The sequence below is a fragment of the Zalophus californianus genome, chromosome 4, assembly GCF_009762305.2.
Source record: "Zalophus californianus isolate mZalCal1 chromosome 4, mZalCal1.pri.v2, whole genome shotgun sequence".
In the NCBI taxonomy this organism is placed as follows: Eukaryota; Metazoa; Chordata; class Mammalia; order Carnivora; family Otariidae; genus Zalophus; species Zalophus californianus.
This window is the reverse complement of record NC_045598.1, coordinates 154,360,181-154,386,358: the sequence shown is the minus strand read 5'-3', so window position 1 is coordinate 154,386,358 and position 26,178 is coordinate 154,360,181. Positions and strand designations below refer to the sequence as shown.

Genomic DNA, 26,178 nt, shown 5'->3' with positions numbered 1-26,178 from the left:
AGGTGCTGGAGGTATTGGGTGTTAGACTGTGTATTGTGACATTCTTTTCCAGGTTTTGATGGTCGATCTCAACTTACAAGTCTTCAGCTTTGGGTGATTCACGCTTACAGCTCTTTGCCGTTTACACCCATGTTACAGTCTTGGCCAGCAGTGCATAAACATGTGTTGCCCAGACAACTCTGAGGAAATGGATACCAGCCTTGAATACTGAAGAGAAACCAACTTCTTTGTATCAGAGAAATTTATTTTTAAAAACTTACCAAATGACACTAACTTTTTTTCAAGAAGCTCTTCAAAGAAGCCTGTCAAAATCTAACTTCTCCCCAGAGAAGGGTCATTCTGAATCGTGCTACTCTGATGAAGTAGCCCTTCTTCCGATTTGGGAGGGCTAAGATAATGAAGATAGTATGAAGTACAGCATGAGAGCTTGACACGGGGCACTATGATACTGTGCTGCTGTACACACAGGTTAATGTGATTTGTTACTGTATTACTCCACTTAATTGCTTTTCATAGACTTTAGAAAAGATTGATGCTGAAAATCATACACCATTTGTATTTAGTTAAATAACTGATGAAGTAGGTTTTCTGTATTCATATCATCCTGGGTACCATTTCTCTGTTCAGGAACAGAACTCCCTCATAACCCTAGGTTCTATGGGAAGATCAGAGTCGATGTTGCTCATGATGCCCTTTCCAGGAACATAACCTTTGCTATGAGAGGTTTGTCCTTTCCCTCAGCACTCAGAATGTTAGCAACTCTACTTCCTGCTCTAAGAAACGGAGGCCAACTACAATTTATTGATATTTTGGAATAAGTTCATTTTTTTCCCCCACCTACGATCCATCAAGTGACTGCTGAGTGTTCTGAAACAGAGTGGTTATTGGATAAATTATGTGACATGGCTTTTATCACTGGTAAAGGAAAAAAAAAAAACCCTGTGGAACAGAGAGGTCTAAGAAATCACATGTTTCACTGTTATAAGTTGTCTAGAGCATGTGATGCCAAAAAGGGACTAAAAAGAAAAGGGTAGACTCATATTAAATAGGTTGAAGAGATGGCATGCTATTCCCCCTGAGCCACGCAGACTTTGATCCTACCTTCTGATGTCCTGGGAAAGCACCAAGTCTTATTTCAGCATCAACAAACCCTTCTTCGTCCAATGACACAACCTCACCATTACCTCCATCTTTCCACTTTGGAGACATCAGGTTATGGACCAGTTTAATTGCTACTGACTTGTGCACAGTGTTTGTATTTGCCCAGTATATTCCAATTTGAAAAGGCTCCTAGAAGAATAATGCCTCAATTATAAAGTATTTTTCTTAACTTTGATAGTTTTACCTCAATTCACAGGAATTTTTTTATATTATATAATAAGTCTACTTAAGCAACCAAATCCCTTTATGAGTTTTGTTTTTGTTTTTGTAATGGCAACATACATTTTATTTTAGTTCTCAGAGAAATGTTTTCTTTCATTCACAATGCAATTCATATTTATGGAAGGGGAAAAAAGACCCCCAACCCAAACTGTGGCTCCCCTATAAATAACAAAGACTTAAAAATGGAGGGTTTCATTTCATTTGACTAAAGAATAATATGCAACCTTAGGTACATGTAGGTCAACATTCCAATTCCATAAGGTAACATCATCTGATTATTAAAAAAAAAAAAAAAACCACACAGGAAAAATGCAATTGAATAAAGATGTTCATGAACTAGAGCTCAAAAAAAGGACTCTTCAATTGTTCCCCACCAGGAAAGCATTTTATTTAGGAGTTCCTTGCATTCTATTTTCTTACAGATTTATGTGCTTTCTTGAAATGGGTTAGCCTTATCAAGAAAGTTCTCTTGTGATGGAATATAGTCTTGCTGTGAAATTCTGTTTTACATTACGGTCCCTCCCCCGACCCCCGCCACCACCAATGCCAGTAATGACTCCATATTGTTATTATCAACAATTGGGTGGACATCCATGATTATGGACATCTAGGTCCACTTATAAGGGAAAAAGGGCCCTGACAAAAATAGTTGCTCAGAAATCCTCAATTTTACCCACCTTGCAGATCTCTGAGAATTTCTGTAAGAACCACAAGTCTATCTAGGGAGCGGGTTAGCAGAGAATATGGCTCTATATCCTTAACATACCCTGAGTAGGCCAATCCTAATGCTTGTCAAATATCCTGTACACAATGAAAATGAAAATGTAACTAGTACAAGTTATCAAATTTAATGGTAACTCAAGCATGAATTCTGCTGATGGGGAAAAAAAAAGACATCTGAGATGTCTTTGAATATCAAAGAACATTCCATACCCCTTACATATGCATCTAAGAGTACAGTTTTCTACAACTGATTCTGTTAGGAATATAAATGCGACCTCAGAATAAAGGCTAGTTGTTGAAAGAAAAGAATTCATATTAGCTAAAAAAAAAAACTTACAGTACCTGAAAATTAGGAGGGATAATAATTTTGCCAGCAGGAACCTGTAGAACAATCTTCTCTCCTTCAAACAGCCAGAGGTCCCACTTGGACTGATTGATAAGCAGGGCCCAGGGTAGAAGCTCTATCAACAAGGTTCTAACATATGGCTTCCAGACTGACAGCTTCACTCGCATTGGGCTATCCCACTGACTCAGCTGTTCATTCCTGTTCCAAATAGCACATCCAAGAGACTCAATGAAATACGATGACTTCAGTATTCATGAAATATGTTTAAGGATTCCAGACACACAATGCTCTTGTATGACACCTCTTCACACTAGAATCATCCAATGCTGAATTTGCATTCAGGAGAAACTTCTCATGCAATTATGTTCTACATTATGAGCAAAGCAGTCCATAAATAAAATACATCTACCCAGATGATAAAAGGTCATATTCTGATATATGCATGCAAATATCTTTTTAAAACACCTTTTGGGGCGCCTGGGTGGCTCAGTCAGTTAAGTGGCTAACTCGATTTCGGCTCAGGTCATGATCCCAGAGTCCTAGGATGGAGCCCTGTGTCAGGCTCCACGCTCAGCGGGGAGTCTGCTTGAGATTCTCTCTCTCTCCCTCTCCCTCTGCCCCTCCCCTTGCTTGCCCTCTCTCACTCTCTCTCAAATCAATCTTTAAAAACCTTTTATGGTATCTAACATTTTGGTGAATGGTCATTTATTAATATTGAGAAATGTTTGTAGAAAAAGGTTCTGGAGAACATTACCTGTCAGAATCCTTTTTATTATAGGGCCACGTGGGTTGAAGGGACTTTTCTGGCCCATAGAATTCGTCAAGGATCTGATTAACTGTGCCTCCAGGGTGTATCTTGGTGGCTATTTGCTTAATGAGGGAGGTTGAGATAGGAATGGCACAGTGGGAAGGATCGTCTTCTTCTCTAGGAAATGGAAAAGAAAAAACAGGAGTAAGTATCAGGTTTCTAAGGTGATATACAATTTATTGAAAAAAATCGAACTATAGATATATTATAGACCAATACCTTTTTTGACACTGAGTCAATTTTTGGGGATTTAGGGATTGGTGACGCAGTTTTTGGATGGTCCGGGCCCTGGCCCCTTCTCCCTGTGCCCGCCCCCCACATGCCTGGGTGAGAGCTCTAGTCATCTCTTCTTCCACTAGAGAAATTATGTGTCAGTTAAATTTTCCAATCCCTCTTGTTTATATCTAAGTTTAATGAAAGACGCTGAATTTTATCCAAAACCATTGAAGAGGATAAGAGAACACTAGGCAGGGCAACTACAAAATAACATTCTCATAAGATAAGGATTCATGCAAAAAATTCTGTCCTCCTTCTTTCCCCTCAATAGTATAAAGTTGCTTTTCTTCTGAATCTCTCCTAGGAAAACGGAGGGACTCTTCCAGTACCTTGCTTGAAATGTTAGGTGATGCACAAGGTCAGGTTCTATGTTTTGCAGTGGTTTTTCCTGTCCTTTTCCTGGAATAATTTGTGTTTCACTCAATCCCAGACTCCTTTTCTCCAAATGTATGATAATGGGGTCTGGAAGATGACTCCTCATGATAAAGAGAGGGCTGAACACAATCTATAAAAATAAAAGGACAGAAAAACTTCCATGTTTGCTTTGTTGCAGTACCCCAGCTGTTTGATGCTGAAACGAACTTGCAGTAAATCTCTTCCCTGGGTCACTCTGACCTTAATTTATTTCAGAACAGGAAAGGTCAGAGTCATATACCATATTTTAGGGTTGGAAATCACTCACCATTCGTTGTTGCACTTGAGAGTTGGGTTCTAATGTCAAAACTGTGCACCAGACATAAAAAATGGAGCTGTTTGAAGATGGCACCTGCACATGAGGTACAAAAGGCTTCCATTAAATACTGAACAGTTTACTAATTAATCAAAATGAGGCGCAGATATGTCAGGGTGGAGGATTAAAAAGTTTAAAGTTATAGAAAAAAGCCATTAAAAACAGAGAATAAGCAAAACCAGACTTCATTATGGCATAAACTGAATGTGCAGTGAGTCAATGAGGCCAATGCTTTCTTTTTTGTTTTCTTAAGAATTTTTTAACTTATTCATTTGAGACAGAGAGATACAGAGAGAGAGAGAAAGAGAGAGAGAGCAGGAGCAATGGGGAGAGGCAGAGGGAGAGGGAGAAGGAGACTCCCTGCTGAGCAGGGAGGCCGACGTGGGGCCTGATCCCAGGACCTGGAGATCATGAGCCGAGCTGAAGGCAGATGCCCAACCGTCTGAGCCACTCAGGCGCCCCAAGGCCAATGCTTAAAGACAAAGGCATTTGTATGAGGAGAGACTAATACAAGACTGGGTGGGAGAAGAGAGGGGAGGATTTGTCTCTCATGGCAAGGAAAGTGATGATGGTCGAATGGGAGGAAGTGACAAAAAAGGAACAGACAGTTGCAAAGATTCTCAAGTGGGCAGGACACACCCTCCCCTCCCCTTTTCCCTGTACCCCCAGCCTAAGCCCTGGAGCATCAGGATTTTTCTCAAGATATAACTTGCCTCCACCTGAAAGGGGTAGCATCTTGGCTCTAAAAACTACTCGAACGGATACAACAGCCGTATTGCTGTGGGATGGGAGGAAACTGTGTGAGAAGCAATATTCAAAGTTTTTTTTATCTTATTTCAGATCTCCCTCCTTTGTACAGGTCATTTTTTAATTAAAGCGCTGTACTGAATAAAGAGCACAAGGAGAAATTTTTAATTTTAAAACTGCTCTATTCCAGACTGTCCTACTTTTCATACCTGAATGACAATGCTATACTCAGGGGACTTAGAGTCCAAGCACACGTCTCTTGACCAATCTTCATCTCCTTTGGCCTTCACACACAACTCTGTCAGTTCACTGTTTTCTAGGATGTATGAAGGCAATTTCTGTCTGGCTGTGAGGCAGTCAAAATGTTCTCGAATCACAGCTTGTCCATCTTGACCAATGTAATGCTGAACGACTCTTAGTTCTATGCTTTGAGACAAGTAACTACAGATGATCTGTCTTCCACAGATGATAATCTAAAAGATAATAAACAAAGGTTCATCCATTCAGATTTCATGAACTGGTAACACGTTAATTGTTCAGAAAGAATCGACTATGTTGGTTTTAATGGAAAGAACATGAAGCCACGAGCCTATTTAGAGCACACAGGAAGAAAGGCTTGGGAGGCGGGAGGGATTTTGCTTTGGTCATGCTGAGTTTATGGCAGTCAAAGGACAGGCACATGCAGGGTCCGCAGCCTGGGTGGGTGCTTGAGAGCGAGGGGGGCTGGAGATAGCAGACCTATGGAATGAAAGCCTTGCAAATGTGCACAGACAGAAAACAGCTGACTTGGAAAAGAGCTGGAGGCTTAAACCAGCAACTGACCAACAGTTTAGGGGCACACTCAGGGCAAAGAGCCAGGGAAGGGGCCTGGGAAGAAGGGGCCAAGGAGTGTGGAGGTAAACTAGGGGAAGCTGAAGCCCTGAGAAAAGACCCACCAGGAGGTGGTAGTCAGTGATGTCACATATGTGGCAGTCACAAAGGACGGGGGCTGAGTACAAGACTTCAGCTCTGGTGGCTGAGAGGCCAACTGGCGATTTATCTATTTCCAAGGCTGGTTTCCAAGGGTATCTTGGCAGTCTTATGCAATAAGAGATCACTTTATAAACTGATAACACAAACAACTTTTGCCTAATTATTGTTTATTTTATTCAGGCTTTCTCATAGAGTAGAAGCATGTGGCTTTGTAAAACACACAGAATGATCCAAAAACTCATGGATCACCCAATTTTTCATCCAGCTAAGAGTACAGTTCACAGTAGGCATTAAGAAATATCTCTTAAATTGGTTGAAATTGAAAAGATAATGCAAAATTTATTCCTATGCGGTGAATCCTTCTGTAATACAAATATTCACCATGACTGGAAAACATAGGACTTCCACATACTGGATATTCTTATTTATAATATTTTTCTCCAGATTATAAAAATTGTAATCACACACACACACACACACACACACACACACACACACACACACACACACACACACACACACACACACACACACACACACACACACACACACACACACACACACACACACCCCCATATATATGTGGTTTACTTAAAGGTCTAAGCATGTGATGGTTAATTTTATGTGTCGACCTGTATGGGCCACGGGCTGCACAGATACTTGGTCAAGCATTATTCGGGGTGTGTCTGTGAAGCTGCTTCTGGGTGAGGTTAATATTTGAATTGGTAAACTGAGTAAAGCAGCGTGCCCTCCCCTAATGTGGGTGGGCCTCATCCTGTCAACTAAAGATCTGAATAGAACAAAGAGCCTGTGTAAGAGGGACTCCTCCTGCCTGACTGAACTGAGACATTGGTCTTCCCTGGCCTTTGGACACGGACGAAAAAAAAATCAGCTTTTCTTGGGTCTTTAGCCTACCGGCTTTCAGGCTGGAACTACATGTAAGCTCTTCCGGGTTTCAGCCTTCACGACTGTGTTTAAAGTAATTTAAAATAAATCTCTCCCGCTCTTTCTCTGCATACATATGTACATACATAGACACGTAGAGGCATGAGTGTACACACACACCTCCTATTACAAAGCATTTTTACCAATTCACTCTTTCATTCTCACAGCAACCATATAAAATAGGTGCTACTAGGACTCGTCATCTTAACAAGGGAAAAACAGAGGCACGGAGATGTTGGATAACTTGCCTGATGTTACCCAGACTCTCTGGCCCAGAGTCTGTGTTGATAATCACTCTGAAGGTCTGTCTTTCATAATATTAATACCTACTAATTAAGAAAACCCAGAAACTATAAAAAAGAGAATAAACACTGCCCATCATAATGTAAATGTGGCAGATGCCACTGGTTCTATTCCAAAGAGGTGGTCCCTCCTTCTCCCTGGTTATTAGTAACCCTGATTTGGTTCAGGTCTCAAAACGCAGCAAAGTACTCAGGGCATGTGGATACCTCCATGGCCCCCAGAGTCTGTGTCATAACTGGCACAAACTAATCCTTGTAATTCCATTCTCCTTTTGCCAATGATTACTTGAGGGGTGAAAACGGGGCACTGTTTGGCTAAGAATATGAAAAGGGAAGACTGCTAAAAGGCTAAAGATTTTACTCCTTGATAAGGGAGACAATTTGAGAAGAGAAAGCCCTGCTTCTTGTCTGTCATGGAAGATGTTATGAGAGGATATATATGTGGACATGTAGCTTTTGTGGCCATCTTGAGACAAAAAAGGTAAATCCAAGAGGCTAGCAGAGAAGCAGATATAGCACTGAGTGGCTTAATTAACCAACACCTAACCTGCCTTCTTCCTTCTTATTACATGAGATAATAAATGTAAAAACAGGAACAATAATAGCATCTATACCTCATTAGCTTACTGTGAAGATTAAAAAGCCTATTTTGTTACTTCAAATTCAAAACACCCAAATGAATGCATTTTCTTTTAAAGATTTTTATTTATTTGACAGAGACACAGCGAGAGAGAGAACACAAGCAAGGGGGGTGGGAGAGGGAGAAGCAGGCTTCCCGTCGAGCAGGGAGCCCGATGCGGGGCTCGATCCCAGGATCCTGGGATCATGACCTGAGCCGAAGGCAGACGCCCAATGACTGAGCCACCCAGGCGCCCCTGGATACATTTTCATATGTGATTAAGAGTACTTTGTAAACATCACTATAAGTCAACTATTATTTATACAAATAAATATGATTATTTATGAATGAACTATTATTTAGTTCATTATAAACCTGCTACATTGATAGACCAAAAATTAAATGTCATTATTGTTTCAGTACATTAGCTGAACAGTGAAGTTTAGCATTTAAAAAAAATTTTTTTGTTATGTTAATCACCATACATTACATCATTAGTTTTTGATGTAGTGTTCCATGATTCACTGTTTGCGTATAACACCCAGTGCTCCATGGGGTACGTGCCCTCTTTAATACCCATCACCGGGCTGACCTATCCCCCCACCCCCCTCCCCTTTAGAACCCTCAGTTTGTTTCTTAGAGTCCATCGTCTCTCATGGTTCCTCTCCCCCTCCGATTTCCCCCCCTTCATTCTTCCCCTCCTGAAGTTTAGCATTTTCTTAAACATTTATTTTCCAACTATCTATTCCTTTGACTTTTCTTTAGAAGGAGCACATCTGTTAAAACCAAGCTGTGCTTAACTGTTATATCACTCGTAGGCGCTCTGACCATTATAATCTTTTAAAACAATGTTTTCTCAATAACAAACACAGAAGTCAACTGAACCATGAGTCCTGAGTTAGCAGGCAAGCTTTCCTTCAGCACATGCTAGGAGTGCACATAGGCACTCATGGTTAAGTCTTATGAGGCCTTAGCATCGTCTAACTTTAAGTAAACACGTGAAAGCTCCGAGGCAGTATTTCATTCTGTTCTTCCTCTTGATGCGCCCAGGCCTGGCAATGTATACACACTGCTCTTGCTTCAGAACCTTTGGACCCCACGAAATTTAGGAGAGAATTCTGCTGTCTCTCAGAAACCACAGAATTTCTGCAACCATCTGGGACTCACTTTGTCTAAAGACAAAGATCCTCTTGGTGGGTTTTTATAGTTTCATTTTCAACTATAAAGCCTATTAAATAGGCTTTCAAATTTGATAAAAAGAAAACCCTTAAAAGTGGCCAGGGAGAGAAGGCTACTTAGATGAAGGAAAATCCAAAATGGCTACTCCTCGGAATGGTGTTCTTCATAGCTGCTCCCACGCAGGATTCAGTGAGAGCCATGTCTGCTTTTCTTCAAAGTGGCAACACTTACAATGCCTTTATTTTGAAAATTACGGTTAGAATTTCAAGATTAATTTATCAGTTGAAGACAGCTACTTAATTTTTTTTAATGTAGGGTTTCTCTTTAATACACATTTCCAGGTTTCACACTAATTCTCCTCTTTCCCCAAAGCCACAAAGATGTGTATTGAAGATTTCCACATATGATTTTACTTAGCAGGTTTCAGAACTCTTATTAGATCAGTGCCAAGAAGAATAGCGATATTAAAGAATAACTCCAGAGCACCAGATGCACTGGAAAATGATATCTTTACCCTGATTAAAAGTGTATGTATAAAGATACAAATATACATACATATGTACATTTACGTTTTTAGAGTGGTAAAGCTTTCCTCAGAGAGGGGATGGAAAACGTGGACGTCAATGTGCGTACATGGGTAGCTGTATGATATACAGAGTTCCTGAGAAATTTTGTATGTGGCCCATTTTCATTCAGTTGGGGACATGGCAGAGGGATAAGAAAGGCAGGGTACAAATAACCCAACCTCATTGTTCAGGAGTGCGTCAGCCAATTCTCCGTCACCCGGGGCCGTGTTAGTGCAGTTAAGGTGCATCAGGGAAGGAGCTGCACACACTCACCTCCCCCATGGGGCTTGGAAATTAGGCAGCTGTGGTTTACTGCAAATTTCCCAGCCCAGGTGGGGCAGAAGGAAAGAAGCCAAGATGTGAGAGGCAGGAATCCACAAAGCTCTTCTGAAACCTTGATTCCTATCTTCCTTCCCACCCTGGCTAATTGAGGAAATCCTGTGTCTCCGATGTACTCCTACTGGAGCTCATCTGACTTTTAGTTAATCTACCCTGACAATAAAAAAATTAAATCCAACTGAAAGACGAGAAAGGTTTTTCACAACTTTGATATATGCAGCCATTGTTTTGAAGTTGGTGGACTGCTGGACCTTTCAGTATCACTTGGGTTCAGTACAAACCATTTTCCATTTGCTTCTTCCTAGGTTAAAATGAATTGCTGTTTCTGTGTTCTACTTTTCACTGCTCAGCTGAATGTTTAAAATGGCCCTAATTTAGAGCCCAGTCTCATTTGGCTATGACAATAAATGTTCAAACTCAAAGTTATAAGTTGTGTGTGCGTGCGTGTGTGTGTGTGTATGTGTCTTCCATGACAATGGGAATGGAAAATGGATTTTGCCAGTTCCCGTGGAAGAAGATGGTACTTCTTTCAGAAAGGTAAATGCAATGGGAGGGTGGCTTATGCTTCCATTATTGATTCCCGGAAAAGTCCCTTCCTGTCTGGCTACATTCTACTTTTTTTTTTTTTTTTTAAAATAAGATCATTTGTTACAATAGGATACAAGCAGAGAAAAGTGTGAAAGGGATTCCCTACAGAAAATAATTACTAAACATCCAAATAACGTTTGGATACCCTGAAATGTGATTTGTCAACAGATGCCTTAAAATCTGAATATTTGACATTACCAGAGAGAATGATTAAAAGGATTCCTTAAACTTCTAATGTACAGAAAATTTTTTGTTAGTCTGATTTGAACCCCTCTCTTCATTAAGATTTTTAAGAAATGCTAATAGTTTGAAAAACTCAGAGAGTCAGCAGATGGTTGGGACAAATATATATATTTAGTTATTTAAAGGATTAATGTAGCCCTAACAGGATCTGGTGACACAAAACAATGAATTTTGGTTAAAGAATAAAGTACATGTTTTTAGTCTGGGAAGATGTATCAAGTACCACAAAAACATTCGCATCCTTTGCACAGGTAATTAAATTTTATAGCAAATTATTTTAAGGACAGACATAGACATTTGGACATACATATGTATACACACAGATATTTAAGGATTTATTATGGCAACAAATTGGAAATTATCTAAAAAGTACAGCAACAAGGGGATGTCTAAATGTGTTTCAACATACCATATGGCAAATTATTATGCAACCATTAAAAAGATAGTTCAGGAATTGTAGATAACATGAGAAAATAAGCATCACATAAAGTGAAAAAAAAAAGTTGAAAAACTAATTATAACCAGATCTCAGGTTGGTTAAAAAATATCTGCATAGAAAAAAAAAAAAAAAAGAGCAGAAAAAATACACCAAAGTAGTAACAGTATTTATCTTTGGATGGCAGAAATATGGGTAATTTTCTTTTCTACTTTAGACTCCTGTGTTTTCAGAACTATTTTAAAATAGTTAACATAAAAATAACAGTGAACTAATATTTACTAGGTGCTTTCCTTTGTAAAAGGAATATGACACACAGAAAGGTTAAGAAATTTGCCTAAATATTAGGTAATAAATATTAGGGCCAGGAAATCTCTTATAATCGGGGGGGGGGAAGGTAAGTAACATTTTGTGAGAATTTTTTAAAAAAGGTACTTTTCATGGCCAACTTTTCTAACTTAACAGTATACTGTTGCAATATGTAGTATCTGCTCAGGAACACAGTATACATTAATTTATCCCTGAAATTTCATATTATTCCTTGAAGATACATAATATCTATGCAAGAAGGAGGCACTGTTTTTTTTTTTTTAAGATTTTATTTATTTAGTTGAGAGAAGGAGAGAGAGTGCGTGCATGCGCAAATGGGAAGAGGGGCAGAGGGAGGGGGAGAAAACGGCCTCATGGAGCAGGGAACCCGATGCGGGGCTCCATCTCAGGACCCCAAGATCATGACCTGAGCCAAAGTCAGATGCTTAACCGACTGAGCCACCCAGGCGCCCCTAGAAGAAGGCACCACCATAACACAACAAAGTCCAACCAATGTTATGCATGCCTGGGAGTATTTCATTATTGTAACTATAGTTTGAGTTATGACAGTGAGTGGGCCAGGCACTACTGTTAAGCACTTCGCATATACAACTGCGTTTAATTCTCACACTAACTTTGTGACAAAGGCACTAGTACTCTCCCCATTTGACAGATGAGGAAACTGATTCACAAAGAGGTTAAATAACCTGAAGATCACACAGCTAGCAAGGGGATACACAGCCAGAGTGGCTATGATCTTAACCACCAGTGATATACCATGAAAACCATTTCTCCATGGAGTGACCCTGCCATTCCATTAATTGTTAACTGTTCTATCAACCATATGCAAAAGAGCTGAATGAACTGGGAAAGTTCAGACCAGAGCCATGGTGGTCAAAGTGTGACCCCTGGATTAGTAGCATCAGTATCACCTGAGAATTTGTTAGAAATACAAATTCTCACGTCACACCCAAGACCTACTGAGTCTGGAACTCTGAGGGTGGGACCCAGTAACCTATGTTTTAACAAGCCTTCTAGGTGATGCTGATGTACATGCAAGTTTGAGAACCACTGGTCTAAGGAAAAGGAAGCGAAGCAGAAACTCCTAGCTCCCCTTGTGTTTTTGAAGGGCTGTAATATCTCTCCTCCTGTAAGAGGAGAGATAACTTAGTCCTCACCGTAAGTTGTTGCGTACATCTCACAAGTTCTGATGAACGGTAAAAACTGGCGGAATGGTGAGAGATTTGGGCTCAAAATTAGGAAAGAGCTTCATTTAGAGCTGGAAGTAACCAATTATGGAAAGGGCTGCCGTATGAGGAAATGAGCCTCTTATCAACTGGCGTATTCAAATGGATGCTGAATGACCATTTCTTAGGAATGCTGGTGACTGGGAAGGTGGATCAGGCATTCTTGAAAGACCACGAGTGACAGAATCAGAAAACCAGAATGTATTAATTGGGCAGATATTTATTGAGAGCATATCCAAGTAAGACAGTTCTGAGGGCAGTTGAAAGTCAGTGACACGTCTTGTTCTTATGACTTTGTAGCTCAAAGCTCACGCTTAGCTAGGCTGGCCCCATCATGAGTCCCAGTAAGACCCATTTGTCCCATATTCCTATTGTTATGTTACACTGCCTACTTGGAATGTCCTCTCTTAATCCAAATTCTACATGTTTCCAAAGCCCAACTCGAGTGATATCTTCTTAGTGCAACCTCTAAATTCCCTTCACATTTACTGTCAGTTGTACACACTGCTGGGTTTATATAAATGTGCAATTTAAGAGCAGAGACTGTGTCACAGGGTTAGTGGCTTTTGTTTCACTCTGTTCCACCGCAATCAATAAATACTCGAGGAATAGTCAGTTCATTGGGAAGATTCTTCTGCTATATTCTTTTCACTTCTGTTGCCCACAATAATGAGAACATGAAGTCTAGCTCCCTGATCAGAAGCAGACCATGAAGATATATGGTACAGGTTTCTACTCTTCACCTCACCACTTGCTTCCGGTCTGCCCCTTGGCACATGGCAATGGACTAGCCCATGTTGCTTGATAAGAAAAGCTCCCCTTTTCCTTTTCCAGGGACTGAGGGCTGTTTCTATCATGTCCGCAGTTCACATAAGCTCTGGATAGACTGTTACAATCCAGATGCAGATGTATATGTTAAAACTCTTATGACAAATCCAGTTATGATGTGTGCAGTGAAGCCAGTTTTCGGATTTTAATACTTCCTTTTTTTATTCTACTCTTGTCATATGTGCCATGCTTGAAAAACATCTTTTAAAAACCACATTTTCACATCTTAAGAACACAAAAAAAGTGTCAGATACTTTTTTCCCCTTTGCAGTCTTAGAACTTCAAAAACAGCCAAAAGGAAGTTTTATAAAATACGTAAAAATATGTGCTGAGAGCTGAGGTTTTATATGCCAAGAGTTAGACTGTAGTGAATTTTTACTGCAGTTAATATTAACTCCTAGGAAAAGAAAGCTTGCTGGAGACCCAGGCTCACTCTGTCATGGGAGGTATCACAACGCTTTCTCGAAGATTATTCTTACGCATATGAGAACCAACTCCTGGTTACCCACTGTTGGATTATCCAGAGTCCCCAACACCCGGGGCTTCTTTCCTTCTTAATAAAGGCCTTTTGGCTATTTCACAGCTCATTAGCACCTCTACCAGAAGGTAGGTGGTGACAGGGAGAAGAGGTGAAACTAAAATCAGTAAATTTTATTGCTCGTTAGCAGCTCTTGTAAAAGATGTGGGACAAAGGGTTTGAAGCCATCATCATCCTCAGGATCATCAACAAGCACGTATGAAGTGCTCACGTGCAGGGCAGCAGTAGGCACACAAAGGCATACCGCTGCGGGTCTTTTAATTATTAATTATTTTCATTTCTTTCAGTTCAGCTTCCATGAATTTTGTGGAAGAATTAAGAGCTGTCTGGGTCACGAACACAAGGAACTCACCTGTTTTTGCACGCCGCTGAGTTGCCGAACCTTGATGATGAGGGAAGCAGTCCGACCCTTGTATTGAATAGTTCTAATAAACGTCCCTGCATGGTCCACACTGAAGGGCTCTGACCAGCGCCAATTGCCCCAACCTTCAATACAGATGTGTAACAGCTGGAGAGAAAGACAATAATCGTCATGATGCCAAAAGTGCCAACAAACATCTAGTCCTAAAATGAAAGTTTCATTGCTGGAAAACCTTCCTACTTGTAATATTTAGCATCTGTTTTCTTTCTAACCTGCATTATTCATCCACTTCCAGCTTATTCAACCAGGCTAAGAATAGCAAATATGCCACAGAGAGTCAATGTGGTTTTCCAGATCACATTTTAAACCTTCTTAAAAATAATTGTCCTATCAAATGGTAAAAGGCCTGTTGAACATTTGAGAAAAGACCATTTCATTCATCTGGAGGACAAGAAGGTTGAAATGTGAGATCAAAGAACATTGGTCTTGGCTGGCAGTTTATTCCTTCTTATGGCTAAACAGTAATTAAAGCAAAATTTCATTTGTGGCATTATTTTCGACCCTAAGTTGCCATTCCTTATTTTTTTCGTTTGATAAGGAACAAAATAGCAATTCGAGGATGTAGTTCATTCAATATACTCTCTTTATGAGATCACATATATCATATTAGAACTATCTTCAACATTTTGAATATATGAAAAAATGTCTTTGTTCTATTTTTTGCTAGCCATGTATTTATTGTAACGTTTACCAAACGAGTCTCCTGATTCACATTCATATTTATTCACAACAGTATTGCCACTTGTGGTAATATTTATATTTCTCTCATGATCATCACATATTTTCTATTTCCACTCCTACTTCCTAAATGCAGCGAAGAAAGTCTGCTTAACTGAACAAGTATTCCAAAACAACATAATTACTGATTCTTTAGGATACATGTTTAAATGAAAATAAACAGTGTTCTATCCAATTACTAAGCATAAGAAAATAAAACTGACATTTTAGGAAAAACATTTATATAATATACAAACTATTTTCCTTCATATCATATATAATTTTTTAAAAGAACAAAGGCTGTTCATATGAAACATTTTCCCAGTTAACAGAATGAATAAAACTATAAAAACATTGTATAAGAACTATCATAATAGGCCCTTAAAATAAATACATTAAGAATTTACATGGGAATTGTCGTAATAATAAAAGTCTTTTGACGGAAAGATTATTTTTCAGCTTTAGCATTAGAAGGAGCCTTTAGAAAGTGCCTAAATTAAAACATTTCCCAAGGTCACTAGTCATCACAATACGATTTTGGTGGCAAGTTAAGGGAGAGTTTTTTTGTTTGTTTGTTTGAAAATACCATAATAAAAAATTTTTCAAAACCTCCTAACTCATCTCCCTGCTTTTCATATGGGCCCACTCCAGTTCTTTATCCATTCAACTGCCAGTGACCCTGTGAAATCAGAAAGCTATCATTCAGATACTTCTAGAAAAGAAAGCTAACAAGGGGGGGAAAAAAAGAAAGAAAGAAAGAAAAAGAAAAGAAAAGAAAAGAAAGACAGAAAGAAGAAAAAAAGAAAAAAAATCCCGGACAGCAAATACCTTTAGGAAAAGTTGGTCTTATATACACTCCACAACATAAAAGTACCGGAGTTATCTTTGATCTTTAAATATTAGTTACAGAGAAAAAAAAGAAAAACAATAGTGGTGTTTGGAACCATTTCAGTTTTTTGTAGCAGCAACTGGGAATAAAGCTCAGGGCACACACAAAACTAAAAGAAACAAGAGAGTTGTTTTCTTTGGAGAGACTAGTAGCTGGAAATGACAAAAAAATAATGAGGCAAGGTACTTAAGGTCAAGCTCGGCTGTATTTTTCCTGAAAATTCCACAGCCTCTAAAGAGAGGGTTTAACGTACACAGTGTAATTGGAATTGAGGAGTGTTCACATTTGCATACGAGCTCAGTTTTAGGTAGCGCCTCCCTCTGTGTATACACAGCTTCAACCGACTGAATGTCACCAAGGAATATATGCTGTTGGGTTTCGCTTGGCAGCTATGTGTTCTCAAAATGTTGGGGTAGAGATTTTCTTTGAATTATGAAAATCCAGATACGTCTGGATTTAGTTCACACAGAAAAGTTAGGCGGGAGAAAAACATCACACTTCTCCCCACATGCATCCCTCGTAGAATATTTGTAATGCTTGGTCCACTGTTCAAAGCATCTAAATCGCTATTAGATGTATATCATTTATTAAGGAAGGAATTGCATTCCCAAGAGAGAAAACCTACAAAAAGGACCTGAGAAGGCCCAGCACTCCTTCGGTCGTCCTTCCCATGATGTGTCTACTTCAGGCATGAGACAGCAGTGCGGATACTCACAGACATCCACTGAATGGGGGAGGTCTGTTCTGCTGAACCAAACGACTACATTTCACGGCTCCAGGTACTGAACAGCCTCCATTTAAAACAAATACTCATATAGCTAATTTTCTTTCTATCCTGAAGGTACTATAAAATCAGGCATAAAAATGTGAAATTTGTGTTAGACTACTTGATCCTAATGCAATTTCTATCATTCCTCCGATATCTTCTCTTACTCAGTTACTATAAGGAAGCTGATACGCTAGCCACTATGGAGGAAGTAAGGAGGAAGAGCTGTGTCTTTTGTCCTGCAAGAAGCTTACAATCTTATGGGGAAAGGAAAGTATGCATAAATAAATAACAAGAGGCATTAGGAGAGGTACGACATGGTACGGGAATCTTGAGAAAGGACGGCTTGCTCTAGGCTGCGGTGATCAGCAGAGCTTCATGAAGCAGTTGGGGCTCAGAGTTACCACAGGATTTCGACTGGCAAAGATGGTTCTTATCTGGGCCTGGGGACAAGGTGAGATGTGAAAGCCAGAAAGTATGCTTGGGGGCAAAGTTAATAGTCTGGAATGGCTGGAGAAAAGGGAACATGAAAAACAGGTGTGGGGGATGATAAGGTCAGACAGGGAGATCTAGATTGTGGCCAGCACTGATTTACTAAGCAAGGAATTTGTGATTTATTGAAGAATTAGCAGTTGGCCACTAAAGCCTTCTGTATAGGGTGGCGTGTGTTGAACAGAAGTTAGGAGTGGAGTGCGGAAGGAGGAGAGCAACTGCAATAGTCAGGAGGAGAGGCAAGGTGGGCCAGAAAACTTGCAAACCTGGGAGAGATGAAGCAATGGCCTTAGCCAAAAATTCGCTATCCTTTGTTGCCTGGAGCCCATGGTATTTTTATGTTTTCTTATCAACTTGGAAATTTTCTTTCCCTTCTTCTCTCTTAAGTTTCCCTTACTGACTCACTTCCTCTACCATCTTTTCTATTCAGGCTTTTCATTCTTTTTGGCCTACTTAGCTAGTGTCTAATACTTTCCACCGGAGCTGGGGGGAAAGTCAAAATAGGAACCACTCTTGTTGGAACTTCTCAGTGGGAACCAAAACTCAGCAATAAGGCAGGTTGTACGGTGGCCACACTTGTTGCAAGATCCCAAGGGGCTACGTTTTCTTTTTTTTCCAGCAGTCTCACCACCTCCCCAGGGTAGCCAGACTGAATTCGCAGGCTGTCCACTGAAGATCTCAAATGGGAGCATCTGCAGCTCTCTGCTCATTTTTTTTCAATACAAAATAAAAGTTAAAACTGAATTACTGATTAGGGACCTGGGGTCAGCTCTCAGGACCACCCACAGTCACCTCCAAAGGGAGAATTCCTGAATCAGTTACGGAGGAAAGAAAAAAAAGATGAAATCTAGGAAAACACCAACTAGGGTACACCAAGGAAGACAAAGAAAAAGGGATGGCCACATTTTTAAAATTGTATCTTAAATACAAATGAAGATACCAGATACTAGTCTGTGAACTTTATTTCACTATTCATTTGAAAACTGTTATCAAGATGATTTCTACCCAAATAATGACAAATAAAAAAATCTGTCTTCGGGTTCACTTACACTTTTTTTGCATTTTATAATAATTTAGTGTACAGTAATATGTAATCTTTTTTTTTAAAGATTTTATTTATTTATTTTGACAGAAAGAAAGAGACAGCAAGAGAGGGAACACAAGCAGGGGGAATGGGAGAGGGAGAAGGAGGCTTTCTGTGGAGCAGGGAGCCCGACGGGGGCTCGATCCCAGGACTCTGGGATCATGACCTGAGCCAAAGGCAGACACTTAACGACTGAGCCACCCAGGTGCCCAGTAATATGTCATGTTCCAAGAAGAAACTGAAAATTGAAATAATTTCAAAAATTTTCCCAATCCATTATATTCTTGGTAGAAATTTTAGGTGTTTTAAAAAATTAACATTCGATCCAAGTGAAATAAACTATTAAATATATGTATATATTAATATGTGTTGTTAATATATATATATTAAAGCTTAGGCATCATGTGTATTTTTTAAACTTCTAAACTTATCACTATATCCCAAGTGCCTAGTGAATAGCAGGCATTCAACAGATATTTGTTGAATAAATAAATGAGTGAGGATTATTGAAAAATAACCCAAAGTAGACATTAAAAATTTTGAGTGGTGATATCTGTGCACAAAATATCATAAATTTCAGAATCAAAAAAATATTTAGAAATGATTCCTATTTTTAAAATATTTTTTCCTTTTTGTCTCTCTAGATTTTTAAAATTTTAATTTCAGTGTGGTTAATAGTGTTCTATTCATTTCAGGTGTACAATACAGTTGTGACACCTTGTGACACAAGGGCTGGGTAGTTGGCTCTTCCACCAAAGGGGAGTTCTTGTAGGTTTTCCCTTATGACTGAATTCAATGAAGGCCACAGATATTGTGCAATCAGCCTAAAACAACCCGTTACAAAAAGGGAACCCTGGCACACTCACAACATATCCGTTAGAATGAAAACTGTAGCTGGAGGGTAGCCCTTGTCAAAAATCTGAGTTTCAGATACTGACAAATCAATTCTACATAGGAATTTCTCATAGGGTGATAATTATACATATGTGCAAAGATTTACCTAGATGGAAGCTTATTCCAGCACTGTTTTAATAATAAAAATTAGGCATTGCTAGGAAACGGATCAAATAAAATATGGTAAAAACAATAAAAGCAATCATTTGTTAGACACGTACTATGTGCCGAGAACTGGCCTCAGAGCTTTTTATAGATTTTCTCATTCATTCCTTAAAACAATCTCACGAGGTAGGTACTTTTGTTCCATTTTACAGATGAGAAAGCAAACGGAGTCGCAGCGAGGCTGACTGAGTGAGCTGCTCAGGGCCATGGTGCTGGGAGGGCAGGGATGAGATCTGAACTCGGGTGTGCTTTCTCGGAGTAAGTGGTGCTGACTCTGGGGTGCTCAACCACACTTAGATTGTAGAATCCTCTCAAACTACTGAAGAAAACAATCACAGCACAAAAAAACACTGAGAATATTAGGTAGCAGATTAATGGAAAAAAAGCACATTATAAAAAGATACGTGCAGGACACATTCTGTTTTTGCAAAATGAAGTAGTATTCGTGCCTGTTTCCAGGGGAGAAAATGGCTAGAAATATGCCAGAATGCTAACAGTGGTTATCTTAGGGTCGTGTGTTTTAAGTATTCCTTTGTGTATGTGTTTTGTGTGCTTTTATGTAATTTCCAAATGTCACACTATAAATATGCATTATTTTGCAATCAGATAAACATTAATGTTATTACAAAGAAAAACGTCTAATAGAAAGCATACAGAGCCTGCATTTTAAGGAGAAAGAAATGACACATTTCTATTTTAGTAACTCCATTTCAGCTTCCTGCCTGAAGCTTCCCCATCCGTCCTAGTTGGTGTCACAGCCTTCTCATTTGCCCTGCTGGTGCTTTGCTAAAAAGGGTAACATGACAGTTAGTTCATCTCTGTAGCCTCCGAGCCCCTCCCATAGGGTCTGGTTTGCTCTACTACTTATTCGCATGATCCTTGGAGCTGTTTAATGTAATTATTTGAGCTTTTTCCCCCTAGGGCAATAGGTTATTTTTCCCCCCCAATATAGCAAATATTTTAAGGATCTACATCTACTAAATGTTTACCATAAGCCAAGGAACTAAGCTACACATGGTGGATACAGAGATGAACGAGACACATTATTTGCACTGGAAATTCTCACAATAGAGTGGGAGAAACAGATATTTAACAAGAAAACTTATGCTGTAAAATTTTATGAGAGGAAGGAAAAATTGTTGTAGGACTCCAGAGGTATTCTGTTTGGGGAGTTAAAAGATTGACCAGAGGACATATTTAGTTACGAAAAGAAATAACATGAAAAAACATGTTGAAATAGAATAAATAAAAGATATACAGGACTGTTGTTTCTGATAAACAAAAGCAGGCGACAGCCTAACTTGGAGTGTTTTTTTCTGCACAAAATTAATGTCTACAAAGCACACTGACTGCATTATAAATAGGGACAGGTCTAAAAGTAGCAAGCTATAGCTTCAAACCATTTTTGCAAACAAACAACTTCTTGTCCTATTTCTTGTCAATGTAATTTGGAAAATTAACTTTATAGTATGAACTCATCGGCTTACAATCCTCTAATAGCTTTGATCCTAACCTAAATGGAACCACCGAATTTTGATCCTGGAAAGGAAAGAGTCATACTGGAACAAAAATCATCATTTTAGGATGCCAGATCTTGCTCTTGCGCAGCCAGAGGTATGCGCAGGTTCTTAGGGCTGAAGGAGACGTGAGGGTTAGGAAGGGGACCTGCCCATTGGAGAGTGGTACGGAAAGGGAGGCTGAAGAGGCAGGGGACTCTTCATCAGTAGCTGCTGCTTCCCCTCCGGGCATCAGTCGTCAGTAAACACCAGGGAGCGAGGCCTTAGAGACACGGATAGAAAGTAACGGACAGTTTCTTGGGTTGTTTGGTGTCCTGCGCTTCACTACCTCCCTAGTCTTTCTACATCTACAGAGAGACAGTAGCTCCCAGGGAGAAACAGACTGTGGCAGTACTCTGCTGTATTTATGAGAGGTCATCACGAGACAAACACTACAGAGGAAGACTCAGGAACAACAAAAACAGCTGCGAACAAGGGGAACTGTAGTTTTTCAAAAAATGTGACAATTTGGGGTATCAGAGAAGCATGAAAAGGTGTAGGAGAAGGTGTCAGCTCTGTATAACTGCGAAATATTAGGACCTGCCAGCTAGGAAATGGGAAATGAGACAGGAATTGACTTTGTCCTTCTGCCCTGTAGTTGGGGATGAGAATAACAATCCCATCATTCCTCAGTGATAACAGAGCCTAACTAAGGACAATCTATATGCCACAATCACTAACAAACACTGAAAATAAGCCGTGCGACTTCTGAAAAAATATCACCAAGCAAAGGGAAGAGAGTATCACCTTAAAAAGTGAGGGGAAAAGAGTAGTTACCATAAACACCTTGCTGCAGAATTCAGGAAAAGAATATCAGGAAAGGTTTTGGTCTTTTTAAAACTTCTTTAAACTGAAAAATAAATGATTTCTGTCAAACTGTAGAAAACCACCGAGAGGAAAGAACAGTCTGGCATAAATGGAAAAGAGCTCGAGGTTAAAATAAATAGGTGGTATAAAAAGGTAATTAGATAAAACAATAAATGCAGGAATGTATTTTGCAGAATAATGATTTACGCTGACAGAGCAAATATGAATAACTACTAGGAAAAAAAACTGAAAACCTTTAGAGTTAAAGACAAAATATAAAGACATAGGACAGAAAATAATCACAGGTATGAAAGAAAAACAAAACACACACAATTAATATAAAAAAAGAAATAATTCTATCATCTCCTCCATCTATAAGGCTCTAGAGCTTTAAAACTGCGCATTGCGTCCTTCCATCATATAGTTTATGGTAAATTATTTGAACTTCCATGGGTTAAACAGGATGTCAAATGTCACACATTTTTTTTTTTTTAAAGATTTTATTTATTTATCTGAGAGAGAGAATGAGAGAGAGAGAGAAGAGGGTCAGAGGGAGAGGCAGACTCCCCGCCGAGCAGGGAGCCCGATGCGGGACTCGATCCCAGGACTCCAGGATCATGACCTGAGCCGAAGGCAGTCGCTTAACCAACTGAGCCACCCAGGCGCCCAAATGTCACACATTTTTAGCAAACATTAAGGCTTAATCCACGTTTCAGTGTACGTACAAGCAAATCACAGAATCTTTCTAAAATTAGAAAAGACTCATATTTTATAAGTTACTCTACACAGAAATCTAAATTCAAAAATTTATTATGGTTTTTCACTGTTCAGGCATGAGCCTCTGTGCAGTATCTGGCTAAAAATTCATACTTAGAGAAAAAGAAGTTTAAAAAGAAGTAATAGTAGGACGAATAATTGTGGTACTTCTGACTTACACATTGTCTACAAAACAGTGGGATGCTTCATGTGTATTCTTTGCTAAAAAAATTACTTAAATACAAATTACCTAAATTAGTGAAAAATAATATACTTCAAAACATTGTTTGCAGGAAGATGTCATGAGCAAATTCTCTTATATATTAAAAATATGATTTTATGCATAATTTTTGGGACATAATAATTATAAAATCAGATATAAAGGCACATAGTAAAAAAAGTATGAAATGACAGGTTTTGAAGAGATCATTTCGGCATTACACATATATCTTGTTTTCATGTTTCTACAGGGTGTGGACTTCCCTGTATTTAAATGATAGGGGACTGAAAAAACATGACACTAATGACTGCCTTCCATGCAGAATTGTCCGGGCCTTTGAGACGGTTCACCCCTGATAACTGCCACAAAGGGTTGAAAAGCGAAAATTCAGAAAAATGTGATATGTATGTGTATGTGTGAGTACAGAAAAGGATGGTTTGTCCATAAAATATGAAGTAATTCCTATTTTCTTTTAAACTAATTAAATAAAATAACAACTTCAACTGCTTAATTGAGTTGCACCAACAGCCAGGAGATTCTGGTGCTGTGCAGACACACTCTTCGGGCAGAATGATAGCCGACGGTCACCATGCTCTTGGTTGGACCCAACTCTTCAGTGGAAGAGAAAAGAGCATGTTGGACAGAAATAAAGAATGATTTAGGTGAGCTGAGAAATGGAAACCAGTAAGATAAGAAACAAGAGATACTGTTTAAGAGTCATTCAGGTTTGGAAAAATATTTTGAGTTTGTAAGCCAAGCTGTTTTATTTGTTTGAAAATCAATTTTGACTAAATACAAACAATAGAGAAACCCAACCTAAAAAACGCTTTTAAATTGTTCTCAAATGTAACATTCATCATTCAGCAAAATTTACTTTAGTGTAAAATAGAAGTCATGCCAACACGTGTCCTAAGAAAGGATAAAACAGTCTGATGCAATCTTTATTAGACAATTATAATTGCTATCCCTAATTTTTAATTAGAAAAAAAAGAAGTCAACAGATGGATATAAAAGAAATCCAAAATTTTCATAGTTATTTATTTTCATTTAACTAAACTGCCTTGCCATACTAAGAAAACATTTTTGTAAAGGTTAAATAAAGTATTTCATGGCAACCGCTGCTTCTCGGTGCCTGTATAACAAGAAACATGAGCCAAAGTTGTGCAAGTGGGTTTGCTTTCCCAGTGAGGGAATGTGGTATCGAAGACCTTGTCCTAAGTCATTTTATCCCCAAGTGTAAGTCAAGCAAGTCAAATATGAACTAATGCCTGAAGGGAAGTCCCTGACTCCAAAAGTATGGATTATTTCACATTTATCTTAAAATCTGCTCTCAGAGTTCTTAAAATTCACTAACTTGGCAAGTCAGGAATTATCATGAGAAATGAAATAATTTCATAACTATGAAGTCATCCAACATTCCATGCATCTGACACTCATTGGGCTTGGCCATGTCTTGGGCATTATTCTGACCTTTAGATAATAAGCTCTTCAATATCCTGTTCAGTATGGAAATAATTAAAAAGTACCACAGTATAATAGGTGTGCCATTGTCTTTAACAGAGTTAATGCTTTTGTTACAGACTTGTGCTAATAGGTTATGATTAGAGACAATCACATTATGTATGCTGAAATCTTTATAACATTCTTAATCAGTATTTCCCATTACTTAAAAACGGCAAAATACCACGCTTTAATGGTCCAGCTGCATTCCCTTTCTCCCAGTACTCTGTATGAAAATTCACATTTAATACTAGTTCAGTAAAGGACCGTTATGTTTAGACATCAAGAATTCACATTTCCAGAGCACGGGCTTGTGAAAAGCCTTTGAGTGTCTTGTAAAAAGCTTAAGGAATCTTCAGTACATTTTTCTCCAAAGCTATATTTCAATATCTAAAATTTATTGCCAGAGGAGGAACAGAGAGACCATTAAGCAGCACCAGCAGTCATTCCTCTGGGTGCTTCACAGCTGAAATAATCCCCAGTTGTTCTTTTTCATGCAGGCTTGTAGAAAACTCCAGAAATCAGCCCTGGGACTGAATAAAGTGCCCTATCACAATCCTATCTTTGCCATTTCAAAGTCTTAAGTAGGTCATACTGCAAATCATTTTTACAAAGAAACTTTGAAAAATACGGGAAAATAAAACTCAGCCCCAAACCTCTGCCTCTCATTTAGACTGAATGCATTTCCCAACAGAAAATGAAGAAATTCGAAATATGCTCTAGCTCCCAGATACTTAATGACCAAAACTGTCAGGGCCCTATTTACCTCTATTGGTTACTTCACAAGGCCCTCTAAGCTTCCTCAGAGAATGTAAGTCTCTTGGGACTCTCTCATGAAACGGAAATATTTGAGAGAAAAAGGCGAAGGGACAGAGTCTACAGTCTACTATTTTGCTCTTTCAATTACTGCCTAAAACTGAAATAAAGATGCAGTTGGTGGTGACTGGACAGTAGGTTCCGGGTACTCAAATGGAGTCAGTGTTTACAGAATATTTGGGATTAAAATCCTTGCCAGATGGTCCCAAGAAGTGTTTACCTCACTGTTGATTTTAGCTATCTTAATGTCAGCAACAGTAAAAAGAAGCTTGTTCTGCCACTGGGGAGCAAAGGCATACAATCCTTCCTCCCCACATGGAATTGCTAGTTGCAGACAGCTGTGCCCTACACAACAAGGGCGATACCGGAGGTTTCTGGGAATTGACTTCCATGGTTAGAGAGGGAGAAAATGTGTGGTAAAGTTAACTTGAAATGATTTACTTTAAATCGGTAATATTTGGTAACCATACAACGTACTTTTAGCTTATGACAAACAGTAAGAACGCTGGCTGGCTCAGCTGGTAGAGCATGCAACTCTTGATCTCAGGGTCGTGAGTTCGAGCCCCACGCGTGATACAGAGTTTACTTAAAAAAAAAAAAAAATGAAAAAAGAATAAGTTGGGAAGAGTTGGACCTGCACGTGGACCTGAAAGGTGCTCTCATTTGGAGAATACTGTGAAATCCATCCTGTAGTCATCTCCTAGTTTTGTCATAGTTTTCATTAGAGGCCACTGGGAGGTCAAAGGGGAGGAGGTGTGGGAGATCAGAAACTACTCTTCATTAAAAGCCCAACTTCACTGACAGTATACAGAAGCATACATTCTGAGATCAGAGGGCCTCTTTTTGGTCAGTATAGTACACACAAAATATCCAATCGGATGCAAAAAAGTTCATAATTTTCATATTGTTAAAATAATTAAGCTTTTAAGTCTATGTCTTGAGAAATGTCAGAAACATTATGAGTAAGTAAT

General features: G+C 39.0%; 1 protein-coding gene across 3 annotated transcripts in view; it reads right to left on the bottom strand.

The window, feature by feature from the left end:
* Window positions 1-26,178, bottom strand: part of VPS13B (vacuolar protein sorting 13 homolog B) — a 752,513-nt gene that overhangs the window by 46,326 nt on the left and 680,009 nt on the right. For all 3 annotated transcript variants that reach the window (XM_027594446.2, XM_027594522.2, XM_027594354.2), the window contains exons 44-50: window positions 14,477-14,632; window positions 5,223-5,486; window positions 4,219-4,302; window positions 3,866-4,041; window positions 3,207-3,377; window positions 2,449-2,650; window positions 1,102-1,290 (exon numbers count right to left, since the gene is read on the bottom strand). In XM_027594446.2, coding sequence (XP_027450247.2) covers window positions 1,102-1,290; window positions 2,449-2,650; window positions 3,207-3,377; window positions 3,866-4,041; window positions 4,219-4,302; window positions 5,223-5,486; window positions 14,477-14,632 — 1,242 coding nt within the window. The remainder of the gene's footprint in view (window positions 1-1,101; window positions 1,291-2,448; window positions 2,651-3,206; window positions 3,378-3,865; window positions 4,042-4,218; window positions 4,303-5,222; window positions 5,487-14,476; window positions 14,633-26,178) is intronic.